Raw genomic sequence first — 16,825 nt, 5'->3', positions numbered from 1 at the left:
GTTTCCCCAATGTACCATACCTCTGGGCATCCTTACCTGCAACGTATAAGATAGACAACGTTGGCTGAGTCACATGAGTACCTGCTATGTACAAGGTCGGAGGTGTTCCCACACGTAATGGTGGCACCTATGTCCACACTCTGACACGTCTTGCAGTGTCCACCATGACAGGGTTGTATGGAGTTGTCAGCCAACGGTGTCTATCTTATACGTTGCAGGCAAGGATGCCCTGAGGCCAAGTATAATGTCAGGCCAAGGTTTGTAAAGTTGTGGCAACGCAGAGTGAGGCCATCTTGACAGAAGAGTCACAGCTCGATAGGATAGTGAAGAAGGCGTTTGGTATGCTTTCCTTTATTGGTCAGAGCATTGAGTACAGGGGTTGGGAGGTCATGTTGCGGCTGTACAGGACATTGGTTAGGCCACTTTTCGCATTTTGAATTCGATTCTGGTCTCTCTGCTATAGGAAGGATGTTGTGAAACTTGAAAGAGTTCAGGGTGGATAGGGAGAGCCTTTTTCCTCAGATGGTGATGGCTACCATGAGGGGATAGAGCTTTAAATTGTCATAGATACCGGACAGCTGTCAGAGGTAGTTTCTTTACTCAGAGTAGTAGGGGCGTGGAACGCATTGCCTGTAACAGGAGTAGACTCACCAACCTTTAGTTGGTTATTGGATAAACATACAGACAAAAATGGAATAGTGTAGGGTAGATGGGCTTCAGATCGGTGCTACAGCGAGGGCTGAAGGGCCTGTACTGCGCTGTAATGTTCAATTTCTATGTTCTAAAAGATTTACAAGGATGTTGGCAAGGTTGGAGGATCTGAGCTACAGGGAGAGGCTGAACAGGCTGGGGCTGTTTTCCCTGGAGCATCAGAGGCTGAGGGGTGACCTTATAGAGGTTTACAAAACTATGAGGGGCATGGAGAGGGTAAATGGATAAAGTCTTTTCCCGGGGTGGGGGCGGTATATGGAGTCCAGAATTAGAGGGCATAGGTTTAAGGTGAGAGGGGAAAGATTTATAAGGGGCAACTTTTTCACACAGAGGGTGGTACGTGTATGGAATGAGCTGCCAAAGGAAGTGGTGGAGGCTGGTACAATTACAACATTTAAAAGGCATCTGGATGGGTATATGTATAGGAAGGGTTTGGAGGGATTTGGGCCAAGTGCTGGCAAATGGGACTAGATTAGTTTAGGATATCTGTTCAGTATGGATGAAATTGATGTTAAACATGTGTTGTTACATCTCACCATCATATGTCTCTTCCGCTCTCTTTCACAGACCCCATGGTGACAACCACTGAGAGGCTGTTTCCCTGGACCAACCAGCATTGCTGGCTAAACATTGGTCCTCTTAACAAGACTCACCTTTTAGGTTTTATGTTTGCTTTTTGAGATGGTATTTATTTGTATATGTTGTAAAAGCCCTGTAAATATTTTGTACAGTAGTTTCATGTGACTGTTGCCAAAATAATGTAGAAATTTTATGTATTATGGTTTCCAAAGATGCACAATGTACTACCGGGGAGGGGGACAATAAGTGAAAGAACTGCCGATGCTGAAGCAGAAATTGCTGGAAAAGCTCAGCAGGTCTGTGGAGAGAAATCAGACTTAAATTACAGATCCTCAGGACAGTTCTGAGGAAGGGTCACTGGACCCAAAACTGCTTTCTGTCCACTGATGCTGCCAGAGTTTTTCCAGCAATTTCTGTTTCTCTTGCAGTACATTGAGACCATGGTACAGTCTATAGTACACTGTCCATCCCCCCCCCCCCCCCCCCCCCCCACCATGCCTGTTATAATGGTTGAGCCCTCACAGCTCCTGTGAAAATGCTCTTAAAGCCACAGTCCCACCAACTTTTGTTAAAAACCTTTCATTAAAAACCCAACTTGTCTTGGGTTTTTAATGAAAGGTGGATTTAATGAAAGAAGTGGATTTAGTATTCACTGCTCTAACATAATGCACATAAAACACACCACTGTGTTTCAGAGCATCCAGCAGTTTGTGGATAACTTTAACCAGCTCGGTATTCTCAGACAGCCCCAGGATAGCTGGTGCCTCGTCAGTTCTGAACTTTGATCGTAGCTCTCCAAGATTAGCATTAATCGCTCAAACACTGGAGAAAAACGGTCGCTTTCAAACAAAAGACTAATTTTCTTCACTTTATTGGAACATTTGTATTAGGTTATGAAAACAGTGGGAGATTACTCCAGGATTATGTGCAAGCAGAATTTATAAATTGAGCTGTTCTGTGTGTAATGCTAACTCAGCCTAACCTCAGTCTCTGGTACAAGCACTTTACTGAACTTTAGATCAGGCCTGTCTGAACTCCACGTGCGATGATCCCAGGAAATGTTAATGGGAATCAGGAATCTGAGCCTAAGAATTTTACAATCTGGTTTGACCTGTATTTTTTTAGATTAGATTCCCTACAGTGTGGAAACAGGCCATTTGGCCCAACAGGTGAAGAGTAACCCACCTAGACCCATTGCCTTGCCCTATATTTAACCCTGACCAGTGCACCTAACGCTCTGCGGCAATTTAGCATGGTCAATCCACCTAACCTGCACATCTTTGGATTGTGGGAGGAAACCGGAGCACCCGGAGGAAACCCACACAGACACGGGGAGAATGTGCAAACTCCACACAGTCAGTCGCCTGAGGGTGGAATCGAACCTGGGTCCCTGGCGCTGTGAGGCAGCAGTGCTAACCACTGAGCCACCGTGCCGCCCACAAGACTACCGCCAGTAACCAGGCTGCATGTGCCCGGTTTTGAACAGGAACCTGGATGTGAGGGGAACTACAGAAATGGAACAAATTGAAGGGATGCTTTGTAATTGAGTTCCATTGACTGGGCCTGTCCTCCTACTGTTCAATAAAAGTATGGATTTCAGAAGCTCTTCACCTAAAGCCCCAGCTGAGAAAGGTTAACGTGGAGGTGCACTGAATGGCTTACTGCTGCGATGCTCCATGCAGTTAGTGAGCATTTATGACACATCAGGTTATATGTCACTAGAATAACCAGGGTATCACAGAGTGAAGTCGTGTGACTGGAAACGATATTGTGTGCAGACACGAGGGCTCGTTAAGTTGAAGTCGGGTCATGTTGATGTAAATATGTATAGGTTCAGTTCGCTTCAATAAACCAGCTGACTCAAACCAGCACGTTGTCAGTATTTGCAGGCGGCATGGGGGCTTAGTGAAGGAGGCGGGAATATCCTTTCAGCTTTGTCAGGATTTGTTTACTAGAACCAAGGGGTGAGGCAGCGATGGTAGTGGCTGATATTTCCAGCCTTGTTGGGCCAGCACCAACAGGAAAGGCAGTTTGAAAGAAAATTACACCCTGGCTGAGCAGGCATCAGATAGACAACTACTGGAGGCCAACGGGGTCCTGCTCAAAATACACACCACAATGGTGTGGCCTATCTTCACGAGATTGAAACAGGACGTGGAGCTTCTGGATCAGTGGTGCTGGAAGAGCACAGCAATTCAGGCAGCATCCGAAGACAGGCAAAATCGACGTTTCGGGCAAAAGCCCTTCATCAGGAATTTTTATTCCTGATGAAGGGCTTTTGCCCGAAACGTCGATTTTGCCTGTCTTCGGATGCTGCCTGAATTGCTGTGCTCTTCCAGCACCACTGATCCAGAATCTGGTTTCCAGCATCTGCAGTCATTGTTTTTACCTTTTAGGACGTGGACCTCGCAGACCGACAGTGATTGTACTGTCAATGGCCTAGTTCAGCAGGTCCCCACAAACGGCTTCCTCTTGGCCAGCTGCCACACACTATCGTGTGTTCAGTTCAATCTGGGAATTCCAAGCACAAGGGTGTCACACTCCGATGGGGTTGGTTTTACTTATCCCATCACCTCCCTGAGGCTTCTCACTCTCAACTTCAATGTTTAAAAAAAAAAATCACACAACACCAGGTTACAGTCCAATAGGTTTATTTGGAAATTCTAGCTTTTGGAGCGCTTCTCCTTCATCAGGTAGCTAGCGTAGCAGGATCCTGTCCTACAGTTACCTTATAAAAGAGCAGCGCTCCGAAAGCTGGTGCTTCCAAATAAACCTGTTGGACTATAACCTGGTGTTGTGTGATTTTTAACTTTGTCCACACCAGTCTAACACTGGCACCTCATAAATATTCACAGTTGTTACACAGGAGACTAAGCTAATGTTCCTTTAGCTGGTCTCTGGTTGCAGACACACCACTTTGTAACCTGTAACGTTGTAGGAGAGTTGGAACACACATATTAATCCAACAGTGGAAGGTAATAGTGGAACTAGCTGCAGCTTATATCAGTAAGACTTTAAAACTGCCCATTACATTGAACTAATCCGGGCGGGTAGATTAGACTGTATCAGTAATGCGTCACATCGGTTCAATGACACAAATCAAAGCTCATCACTCCCCTCTCTCAGCTCCTCAGTACGAAGGGCCCCTGGGTGAAGAACAGGCCTCTCGGTACATGGAGCAATGATGGTGGTTACTGTCCATGGGGTCCGAAAGGTCCCAGGGGGCTAACAGCTATCAGCAACTGCCCATTCAGTCAGTGCTCAGCTTGAACTCCACCCAACCCGGGTTAGTTCAATGTAATGGGCGGTTTTAAACTCTTACACCCAGGAGACAGCACGGTGGTAGTGTTGAGCCAGGAGGCCCAGCATCTGAGCTGCTGCACAGGTACATTAGAAACGAGTGCAGCCGAAAGGGCAGCTGGGTAACTGACTGTAGGCGAGGTCCCTCCTTCGGAGGAACGAGGGATCTGCAGGTTGATCGACCAGGCGCACGTATGGCAAAGTGTGTTTACAGGTCAGCGGAGGTTTCGGTTATCTCAACTGTCGATGGTTGTAAGAGGGCCAGTGCTCCAGTCACCATGAAAACAGGTCAAACACCGCCCTGATGCACTCCAAACAGTCTAGGAAACCGAGAGAGCATTTTGTGAGATGAATGAGGATAATCTGGTCTCCATAGCCATCAGCAATGAGGTCCACAGATTCCCCACCCTCTGGATGAAGAAATTCCTGCTCAGCTCAGCTCATTCCCTTCACTGTGAGGCTATGCCCTTGGGTCCTAGTCTCTCCACTTGTATAAGCATCTTCTCCATATCCACTCTATCCAGGCTTGTCAGCGTCTTGTAAGTTTCAATCAGATTCCCCACCCCCCCCACATCCTTCTAAACTCTAATGAGTACAGACGTAGTCCTCATCCACTCCTCATGTGACAAGCCCTTCATCGCTGGGATCATGCTTGGTAACCCTCCTGTGGGCCCCCCTCCAAGGCCAGCACATCTTTTCTTTGAATACGGGGCTGACACCTGCTCACAGTATTCCAAATCCTGTCTTTTTAAAGCCTTACATAGCCTCAGCAGCACATTCCTGCTCTTGTATTCTAGCCCTCTTGAAATTAATGCTGACATTACAATTCCCTGGAAAAGCACAGCATTGGGGAGCAGGAGAATTAATGTTTCGGGCATAAGCTCTTCAACACAAAAATTCATTCCTGATGAAGGGCTCATGCCCGAAATGTCGATTCTCCTGCTCCTCGGATGCTGCCTGACCTGCTGCGCTTTTCCAGCACCACATTTTTGACTCTGGTCTCCAGCATCTGCAGTCCTTACTGTCTCCCAGTTGGTTCTTAACCTTACCAAAGTGCATGACCTCTCACTTTCCCACAATGTATCCCATCAGCCACTGCTTTGCCCACTCTCCTAGCCTGTCCAGGAATCCTTCTGCAGCCTCCCTGTTTCCTCAACACTACCTGACCCACCCGCTATCTTCGTGTCATTTGCAAATATAGAAACAATGCCCTCAGTTCCTTCAGCCAGGTTGTTAATGTGAGTAGTCGTGGTCCCACCACTGACCCCTGTGGAAGTCTTCCAGACTCCGGCTGCCATCCTGAGAAAGACCCTTTATCCCCACTCTCTGCCTTCTGCCAGTCAGCCAATCCTCTATCCACATCGAGAGAGTGGTGCGGGAAAAGCACAGCATCCGAGGAGCAGGAAAATTGACTTTCCGGGCAAAAGCCCTTATAGAGTCATAGAGATGTACAGGATGGAAACAGACCCTTCGGTCCATCTCATCCATGTTGACCAGATATCCCAACCCAATCTAGTCCCACCTGCCAGCACTTGGCCCATATCCCTCCAAACCCTTCCTATTCATATACCCATCCAGATGCCTCTTAAATGTTGCCATTGTACCAGCCTCCACCACTTCCTCTGGCAGCTCATTCCATACACATACCACCCTCTGTGTGAAAAAGTTGCCCCTTAGGTCTCTTTTATAATCTTTCCCCTCTCACCCTAAACCTATGCCCTCTAGTTCTGGACTCTCCCCACCCCAGGGAAAAGACTTTGCCTATTTACCCTATCCATGACCCTCATGATTTTGTAAACCTCTATAAGGTCACCCCTCAGCCTCCGATGCCCAGGGAAAACAGCCCCCAGCCTGTTCAGCCTCTCCCTTTAGCTCAAACCCTCCAACCCTGGCAACATCCTTGTAAATCTTTTCTGAACCCTTCCAAGTTTCACAATATCCTTCCAATAGGAAGGAGACCAGAATTGCATGCAATATTCCAAAAGTGGCCTGACCAATGTCCTGTACAACCGCAACATGCCCTCCCAACTCCTGTACTCAATACTCTGACCAATAAAGGAAACCATACCAAAGGCCTTCTTCACTATCCTATCTACCTGCGACTCCACTTTCGATTCTCGATCCATGCCAGGAGCTTGCCCCTAACACCATGGGCTCCTATCTTATTGAGGGCCCTCCTGCGCAGCACCTTGTCAAAGGCCATCTGCAAATCCACGTTACACTGGCTTTAACCTTCTTGTTACATCAAAGAATTCTAACGGATTTGTCAGGCATGACCTCTCTGTGCTGACTCAGCCCTACTTTACCGTGCACTTCCAGGTACTCCGCATTTTCATCTTAAAAATGCACTTGAAAATCTTACCAATGACCAAGGTCAGGCTATGACCAATGACCAAGGTCAGGCTTGTAGTCTCCTGTCTCCCTCCCTTCTTAAACGGGGGTGTTACATTCACCATCTTCCAATCCCTTGGGACTCTTCCTGACTCCAGAGATCCCTGAAGGATCACCACCAAAGCGTCTACAATCTCCTCAGCTATCTCCTTCAGACCTCTGGGATGTAGTCCATCTGGTCTGGGTGATTTAGTCACGTGCGGGTCGATCAGCTTCCCCCTTCCCTCCCCTCCCCACCCCCCCCACTCTCGATTCTGGCTCCGGGTTAGAATCAGGGCTGAATTATTTTTGATAAATTCCTTAAAAAGGTCGTGCCATCCAAAACTCGAGTGAAAACATTGCCGCGCTGTCCTGTTTGAGAAACACTGGGGAGTGCAAGAATGAAGAAATTGCATTGCCGTAGCGCCTCTCACAGGCAAAGCTCACAACCAAACAGTACATTTCCAGTTTATCAGTGTTATCCTGCTGGATTCTAGATGCCACACTGAAGGGGATGTTTTTGCCCATCATGATCTAAATTCCTCAGCTTCAGCCTTAACCTGTGAATACTGTACATTTTGATGATAAGACTTCATCTGTACCTGGCCTCAGTCTCATACTATTTGAGAAAAGGTCATTATGATATGGAAAACTAGTCAGGCCCTTTAATGCTCACCTTTCAAACACTCGCCCTATTTTTCACAATTTATTCTTTGCACTGTTGTGCTTTCCTGGTTGGAAATATATCTTGTATAGCAGCAACCTACATGCATGGCTGGTAAAGAACAGACTTAATTCACTGCAAATGGAGGATGCAATCCTTGTTATTGAGGTCTAGTTCATCCTGAAATCACTGAGGTTACTCAAGGTCATTTTGAAAAGCAGCCAATGATTGCTCATGCCTTGATTCACCCACCTGTTTATCAGTAATTTCCTTATCATTAAACACTGGGAACCTGGGAGTCAATAAAGGAGTGTCTTCTCCCCAATACATGGGACAGGATATGCTTTATATCCCAAAACACACAAGGATTTATTAACATTAATCATTGGACGAATGTGAATTAGATAAGGAGAGTCAATTTGGATTTCATGAAGGCAGACCTTGTTTAACTCAAGGGTTTTCTTGATGCTATCACAAAAGCAAACTTGGAATCCCAACAGTGTGGAAACAGGCCCTTCGGCCCAACGAGTCCACACCCAACTTCCAAAGAGTAACCCACCCAGCAGCATTCCCCTCCCACTCTACATTTACCCCTGACTAATGCACCTAATGTGCATATCCCTGAACACTTTGGGACAATTTAGCGTGGCCAATTCACCTAATCTACACACCTTTGGACTGTGGGAGGAAACCGGAGCACCCGGAGGAAACCCACGCAGACACGGGGAGAACGTGCAAAGTCCACACAGTCAGTCGGCCGAGTCCGGAATCGAACCTGGGTCCCTGGCGCTGTGAGGCAGCAGGGCTAACCACCCTAGAGCTCTCCCTCGAGCATAATAGCTCATGGTGACAGCGAAGGAACCATCAGTTTAAGTTAATGAGGTTTTCTCAGGCAAAGCTAAGAGCGAGCAGCAACAAGGAAGGATTGAACAAGACAAGAGAATCCTCAGAGGTTTGACCGAAGGCAGCAGCAGCTCAGGTTGTTCCTCACTAGACATCGTGTCGACTCACGAACAAGCCCAAGGCTGTCACTTTTGATCTTGCCAAAAAGAAACCCTGGCTCCCTCAGATCATGTTGGAAGGGTAACACAAATGGTAACACCACTGAGAGGATTCGGTGACCAAGCCAAACACATGGTCTGTCCATCAGAGACTCTCAAGTGCTGGCAAGATGCCAGGGAGAGGGATGTACATCCCAAAGGTTGTCTCATGATTTTCTTCTACTCTGAAGGGTACAGGGGACGGAACTTGCTTCAGCAGTACTGAAGCATGAAGATGGCGATTGGTCCAAATGAGAGCCCTCTCTTCATCCAGTCTTCCAGACCCCTGCCAGGTGAGACAAGACGGAATCCTAAAGTCGGCCTTGTCTTTCTGTCGTGAATATCCTTGGGAGGCTCCGGCTGGAATCACGGCAATCCCCCAGGTGAAAGTAGCAATCCCTGAGCAGATTCTCATTCATTGTGTGGCACTCTTTGTGGGAGTCCTTTGAGGATGTGAATCTGGGCTCTTTGTTCTTCCTGATGATCCCCTCATCTCTTCATCCTGCAACTGCAAACATGGCGCCGGAATCGCGAGCTGTCATGGTCCTGCGATTGCAGCGTTTGGGATCCCACCTCCCCGTTCACCAGACCATCCTTGTCAGATTGGCAATGGAGGAGCTGAAAATGTGTTGCTGGAAAAGCGCAGCAGGTCAGGCAGCATCCAGGGAACAGGAGAATCGACGTTTCGGGCATAAGCCCTTCTTCAGGAAACGTGGATTCTCCTGGTCCTTGGATGCTGCCTGACCTGCTGCGCTTTTCCAGCAACACATTTCCAGCTCTGATCTCCAGCGTCTGCAGTCCTCACTGTCTCCTCAAAGACTGGCAATGGAGGAGGCTGAGGATGCTCATGTCGGAAAGGGAATTGGAGGGGGAATTGAAATGCGCGGTGACTGTGACCATCCAGGGCCCCAAACAGTCGTTCCAGGTGAGACAGAGGTTCACCTGCCTCTCCTCCAACCTAAGTTACTGTCTCCTGTGCTCCCGATGTGGTCTTCTCTACACCAGGGAGACCAAATGTAAACTTAGGGAACGGTTTGCCGAGCATCTCAGCCGGGCCTGCAGGGAGCTGACCAGACCTCCCAGTCACTCCCCCCCCCCCCTCCAATTCCCTTTCCGACATGAGGATCCTCAGCCTCCTCCATTGCCACCATGAACCATGCCACATATTGGGGGAACAACACCTCATCTTCAGCCTGGGCAGCCTACAGCCTGGAGGACGCGACACTGAATACTCCAATTTCAAATAACCTCCCTTCCCTTCACCCAATTCCCTTCCCAGCCCCTCCCTCTCCCTTCCATTCCTCCGTCTGACCCTGTGTTCCAGCTACCAACCGGATTCATTCCACCCATCGACCAATCAGGTCATACCCTCTACCTGTGTTCACCTATCCCTACCTCACCACCCCGTCTCTCTCCACCCCTGCCACTCCTTTATCTGCAGCTCCCCCAACATCCCAACAGTGAAACATCAGCTTCCCCACCTCCTGACGCTGCCTGCCTTGCTGTGTTCCCCCAGCCTCCTGCCTGTCCCTCCTGATGCTACCTGGCTTGCTGTGTTCCCCCAGCCTCCTGCCTGTCCTTCCTGATGCTACCTGGCTTGCTGTGTTCCCCCAGCCACCTGCCTGTCCCTCCTGATGCTGCCTGCCTTGCTGTGTTCCCCCAGCCAGCTGCCTGTCCCTCCTGATGCTGCCTGCCTTGCTGTGTTCACCCAGCCTCCTGCCTGTCCCTCCTCATGCTGCCTGCCTTGCTGTGTTCCCCCAGCCTCCTGCCTGTCCCTCCTGATGCTGCCTGCCTTGCTATGTTCTCCCAGCCTCCTGCCTGTCCCTCCTGATGCTGCCTGCCTTGCTGTGTTCCCCCAACCTCCTGCCTGTCCCTCCTGATGCTGCCTGGCTTGCAACGTTCTCCCTGCCTCCTGCCTGTCAAATGTAGAAGAGACAATAAGGGAGTCAAGAAGGCATGGAAACTATAGACCAGTTAGGGTACGGGTGGGTTTGGCATGTATTCCGATGGTATTTATTATAACGCTAGGAGTCTGATGAGCAAGGCAGATGGTTTGAGGCACAGATTAAAACATGGGCATATGATGTCATTGCTGTCATAGAGCCATGTTTGTGAGGGGAGGGACTGACAGCTCAATATTTAGGACATAGGGTCTTCAGGCAAGACAGAGAAGGAGGTAAAAGAGGAGGAGAAGAAGATGGCACAGTTTTGATCAATGAATCTATTCGTGCAGTAAGGAGGGATGACCATCTCAGAAAGCTGGGTGGGCGGCACGGTGGCACAGTGGTTAGCACTGTTGCCTCACAGCGCCAGAGACCCGGGTTCAATTCCTGCCTCAGGCGACTGACTGTGTGGAGTTTGCACGTTCTCCCCGTGTCTGCGTGGGTTTCCTCCGGGTGCTCCGGTTTCCTCCCACAGTCCAAAGATGTGCAGGGTCAGGTGAATTGGCCATGCTAAATTGCCCGTAGTGTTAGGTAAGGGGTAAATGTAGGGGTATGGGTGGGTTGCGCTTCAGAGGGTCGGTGTGGACTTGTTGGGCCGAAGTGCCTGTTTCCACATTGTAATGTAATCTAATCTAATGTAATCTAATCTAAAGCTCCTCAAATGAAGCGTACAGGTAGAGATTCAAAGCCATAAAGGAGTAATCCCATTGCTGGGAGTGTATTATAGACCCCCTAACAGTCCAAGAGAAGTGCAGATCTGTCTGCATATTTCAGGGAAACAGAGAACTGCAGATGCTGGAGATCAGAGTCTAAAAGTGTGTTGCTGGAAAAGCACAGCAGGTCAGGCAGCATCCGAGGAGCAGGAGGATCAACGTTTCGGGCATAAGTTGTTTATCAGGAATGAAGGGCTTCTGTCCAAAACGTCGACTCTCCTGCTCCTCGGATGCTGCCTGACCTGCTGTGCTTTTCCAGCACTTTTTGATGTATTTGAGGGAAATGCAAAGGTAGTGTTGATCGGCGATTTCAGCTTTGCCGACATTAGCTGGAGTAGTCACTGTGCGAAAGGTTTAGAGCTAGCAGAATTCTTAAAAGACGTCTGGGAGAGCTTCTTAAAGCAGTCTGTAGAAGGCAGTGCAAGACAGGCGGCAGTCCTGGACTTAAGTTTAGGTAACAAAGCTAAGAAATTGTTTGATGTATCAGTGAGGGAGCAACTTACAAACCGTGATCATAACTCTGTTAGATCGAGATTCTGATAAAGGGAAGGACGGGCCTGAATCCAAGTTCCAAACTGGATGGAGGGTTAATTTTAATAAGACCCGATATAATTTGGCCAGAGTGGACTGGGAGCAGGTACTTTCAGGTAAATCTTCAAACAGTGGGATAGATTTAAGAAGGAAATGTGGAGAGCCATGGGGTGAAGATGTTCCAGTAAGGGAAAAGGGTGGGACCGTCAAATCCTGTGAACCCTGGATATTGAGGGATACACAGCATTGGATTAAGAGAAAAAGGGGAGGCTTATTGCAGCTACTGGGAACAGCAGAAATCCAAGAGAAGTATGGAATGTGCAAGAGGGAACTTAAAAACGAATATTAGGAGAGTTTAAAAGGGGGCACAAAGTAGGTAAAGTAAAGGAAGATCCAAAATTTGTTTTACAGGTACATTAATGGCAAAGTGACAATGGAAAAGATTGGGGGCCATTAAGGAGCACTGTGGTAATTTGCACATTGCACCAGCAGGATTTTACATGAATTATTCCTGTCAGTGTTCACTGGCGAGAGAGATGATATGGCTGTGGAAATCGGGTAGAAGGATTGTGATATGATTATGAAGAAACTAGCATTGACAGACAGGAGGTTCTGTGATAAGTGTAGATAAATCTCCAGAACCAGATGAAATGTATCCCAGGCTGTTGAATGGGACAAGTGAGGAAATAGAAGGGGATTAGCAATAATTTTCAATTCCTCTCTGGCCACCATGGGAGAGAAGCCAGAGCGCTCGACGACAGCCAATGTGGTATTGTTATTCAGGAAGGACACAAGGGATAAACTAGGAAACTACAAGCCACTCAGTCTAACCTTGGTGGTGGGGAAACTACTGGAAGTCATTCTGAGGAACAGAATTAATCTGCATTCGGAGAGGCCGGGACTAACCAAGAACAGTCAGCTTGCTTTTGTTAAGCAACAGTCACTTTTGATCGATTTGGTTGAATTTTTCAAAGAGGAGATGATAGCAATGCTTTTGACGTGGTCTAGATGGACTCCAGCAAAGCTTTTAAAAAGATCCTGCAGGAGAGACTGATAATGAAGGTGAGAGCCCATGGGATCTAAGGATACTTGAAAAATTGGATCCACAATTAGCTGAGAGGCAGGAAGCAGAGGGTGATAGTCCCAGGGTGTTTTTGTGGCAGGGAGCCTGTGGCCAATGAGGTCCCTCAAAAGGGTCATGTGTTGAGGCCCTTGGTGTATTAAAATGATTTAGACTTCAATGTCGGAAGGCTGATCTATAAGTTAATGGATGATACGATAACTAGTGGGGTGGTAAGTAGTGAGGAGGGTAGCCTTAGCTTACAGGAGATACAGACAGACTTGTCAGTGGCAAATGGAATTCAATCCCGATAAGCGTGAGGTGATACACTTGGGTAAGGCGGAAGGATACATGTGGAGCGGTAGGACTGTGGGAAGTACCAAGGACCTTGGTGTGCATATACGCTGGTCTCTTAATGCAACGAGACAGGTGGACAAAGTGATTAAGAAGGCATATGGCTTCGACAAGGAGATTGTGCTGGGACTGTATAACATGCTCGTTAGATTACGGCTAGTGCGCAGTTTTGGAATCCACCTTTTCGGAGGGATGTGATTGCACTGGAGAGAGCAGAGAGGGAAGTTACCAGGATGATGCCTGGGCTGGAGACTAAAAGTGTGGCGCTGGAAAAGCACAGCCGGTCAGGCAGCATCTGAGGTGCAGGAGAGTTGACGTTTCGAGCATAAGCTCTTCCTCAGGATTGCGTTGACATTCCTGATGAAGGGCTTATGCCTGAAAGTTAAAAATCACACAACACCAGGTTATAGTCCAACAGGTTTAATTGGAAGCACACTAGCTTTCGGAGTGACGCTCCTTCATCAGGTGATATCACTCCACCCTTCAGGCTCTCTGCCTCTATTCCTGATGAAGGGCTTTTGCCGATTTTCCTGCTCCTCGGATGCTGCCTGACCTGCTGTGCTTTTCCAGCACCACACCTTTTGATTCTGATCTCCAGCATCTGCAGTCCTCACTTTCTCCTGGACTGGAGACGTTCAGTTAAGAAGAAAGATTGGGGGTTGTTTCCTTACATCAATGAAGAATGAGAGGGGACATGATTGAGATGTATTAAATTATGAGGGGTATGGATAGGGTGGACAGGAAGAAACCTTTCTCCTTGATGGAGGGATCAGTGATCGGGGGCATAGATTTAAGATAACAGGCAGGATATTTAGGGATGTGAGGAAACCCTTTTTACATCAAGAGTGAATCTGAAACCCACAGCCTGGGAGGGTGGCTGGGGCAGGAAGCCTCATAACATTTACAAAGAATTCAGATGCGTATTTGCAACAAGGCACTGGGCCGAGGGCTGGAAAATGGAATTAACTGGTCAGCTGGCTGTTTCTGACCAGCACAGACTCAATGGGCTGAAGGGCCTGGTTTTTTTTCCGCTGTAGATCTCGATGACTGTAATAACAGCCACTCTCAGATCCCTTCATCCTTGTGGTTTTCTGGGACTGGTTCCTATCTGAGCTGAAGACGCACCATAGTTTTATTGAGGTGAGACAGTCTCTCTGTGCATTTGGCAACTGTGTTGGCAAAGACAGTCAGGCAACATGTCAGTGCCTACCTGGCTGTTGAACTCAAGATGACCTTCCAGAATTGGAACGGTGTGAGTCTGCTATTACACAATGTGGTCAGTCTGACTGTCTTATCCAGGGACAAAACTCACTAATGTCCCCTCTCCCATCGGTCCACCATTAACACTGCGCCCTCCTGCTGATCAACTCTTGCTAACATTTCTTTGTCCAATGGCAGTGTTTTAAAAGCACTGTACCTCACGTGTGAGCTGGTAGACGTATTTGCAAAGCTGTTGCTAAGACCTCAGCGTATCTGGGGGTGGGGGGTGGGGGGGGAAGCAGGGAGATGGTGATGGTTAGTGGGGGGGGGTGTTAACATTTGCTCATTCTATGAAGAACTGCCAGACCAGTCTGAGAACTGGCCCCCTCCATTGTTGTTGAGCCTCTGTGGCTGCAGTTACCAGGACAACCAAACACTGGGCCGCAAATTGCGCTGCTCTCCTTTTCTGTACAGATATCCCCTCACGGGCAGACTGCACTGCAAACACGCTAACGATATTATGGTGTGAGAAGGCTTCCTCATCGCCAACATGATCCAACTGTGCAAGTGATAACATTTTCAGGAGGCAGAGTATAGGGCCTCTTTTCCGTTACATGGTGCAGCAGCGTCAGAGCCAGGAACCAGCCATGCATGGTACATTCCAGCTCCCCTCCAATATCAGTGAGAGTTTAGGGTTAAAGCCCTGGATTTCACGCTGGTCAGTAAATACTGAGGTTGAACGAATGGACACTGCTCAAATGGTATTATGTTGAAATATCGCAGAATACAGAGACAAACAGCAACTTTTCCATATCAACAAATAAAGACATTATTGATGGATTGGGGAAGGGAGATTACGTACGACAGTGCCAGACCAGCTGTACAGCAAGACTAAAGAAATACGAGTGAAAGATATCTTTTGTACAAAGTGGATTTATATATACTCATATATACATTTAATAAATACTGCAGAGAACGAGTAATTCATTCCACACCATTTCAGATCAACTCACACTGCAATGAGACTGTACCATGTCACTCGAGTTGCAGTGAGACTGTAGCATTTATTTTCTCCCAACTTAATCACACCATAGCAAGGCTGTACTGCAGTACTGACACTGCAGTGAGACTGTATCCACTTGTTCACATTACAATAAGATTGTAGCTCAGTCTCACTGCAATGAGACCATGTTCTCTCACTCCCATTACAGTGAGACCATACCAGTATGTCAAATGGAAGTTATATGTATAACAGATAATAAAACACATTAACTATGAATAATTTTGATGAGAAGAGTTTTTTTTAAAATCAGAACAGTTTGTTTTTGGTTCCATCATGAGCTGTTTGCCTTGAGTCTTTTTAAGCCAATCACCCATCGATTTCTTCCGAATGCCAACTATCGCAGAGCAGGAAGAAAGTGGCTCAGGGCCTGTGATGTGTGGGTGGGGAGGATAATGTTCTCAGATACTGATGTGTTATCTTCTGCCTGCACCTACATAAAATGTACAAAAAAATAAAGAAACAATCTGTTAGAAATAGCAAATCCTCAGCTGAATAAATACAGCAGGAAATTCTCCAGTCGATTCTTCTGAGGCTGTGCAATGTTCAAGATAACATTAGCCTGTCTTCCTGACATGCAGACGCTGGAGATCAGAGTCGAGAGCATAGTGCTGGAAAAGCACAGCAGGTCAGGCAGAATCTGAGGAGCAGGACAATCGATGTTTCAGGCATAAGCCCTTCATCGGGAATGAAACTCTGATTTTCCGGCTCCTCAGATGCTGCCTGACTGGCTGAGCTTTTCCAGCGCCTCACTCTTTGACTCTTGAGAAGGTGGTGGCGGTGAGTTTCCGTCTTGAACCCGCGGCAGTCTACGTGCTGGAGGTTGACCTGTAAAGCCCTTAAAGAGCGAATTCAAGGATTTGGACCCACTGGACTCGGACAGGTTTGGTGCAGTCAGGAAGTGAGTTATTGCTGCAGGCTTCCCACCCGCTAACCTGCCGGCAGTATTTACACAGATAGTCCAGTTCAGTTCCTGGTCAATGGGATCCCCAGGATATTGATAGTGGGAGAATTATTGATGGTGCTGGCATTGAATATCAAGGGGCAATGGTTAGATTCTCTCTGATTGGAGATGGTCATTCTGTGGAATTTGTGTGATGCAAATGTTACTTGCCACTTGTCAGCCCAAGCCTTGTTGTCTAGTGGGCCTTGTGGGCGGCACGGTGGCACAGTGGGCGGCATGGTGGCACAGTGGTTAGCACTGCTGCCTCGCAGCGCCAGAGACCCGGGTTCAATTCCCGCCTCAGGTGACTGACTGTGTGGAGTTTGCACGTTCTCCCCGTGTCTGCGTGGGTTTCCT

General features: G+C 47.9%; 2 protein-coding genes across 2 annotated transcripts in view; one reads left to right on the top strand and one right to left on the bottom strand.

Annotated features, from left to right (window-relative positions):
* Positions 1 to 2,075, top strand: part of LOC122565535 (disintegrin and metalloproteinase domain-containing protein 10-like) — a 31,261-nt gene extending 29,186 nt beyond the window's left edge. The window contains exon 6 of the mRNA XM_043721592.1: positions 1,986 to 2,075. Within this exon, the coding sequence (XP_043577527.1) occupies positions 1,986 to 2,075 (90 nt within the window). The remainder of the gene's footprint in view (positions 1 to 1,985) is intronic.
* Positions 2,076 to 15,382: 13,307 nt separating this feature from the next.
* Positions 15,383 to 16,825, bottom strand: part of LOC122565148 (lipoprotein lipase-like) — a 39,609-nt gene continuing 38,166 nt past the window's right edge. The window contains exon 10 of the mRNA XM_043720826.1: positions 15,383 to 15,958. The gene's annotated coding sequence lies outside the window, so the exon portion shown is untranslated. The remainder of the gene's footprint in view (positions 15,959 to 16,825) is intronic.

Source organism: Chiloscyllium plagiosum, chromosome 31 (assembly GCF_004010195.1).
Source record: "Chiloscyllium plagiosum isolate BGI_BamShark_2017 chromosome 31, ASM401019v2, whole genome shotgun sequence".
Lineage (NCBI taxonomy): Eukaryota > Metazoa > Chordata > Chondrichthyes > Orectolobiformes > Hemiscylliidae > Chiloscyllium > Chiloscyllium plagiosum.
The sequence above is the reverse complement of the archived record's forward strand: the minus strand, read 5'-3'. Positions and strand labels throughout refer to the sequence as shown.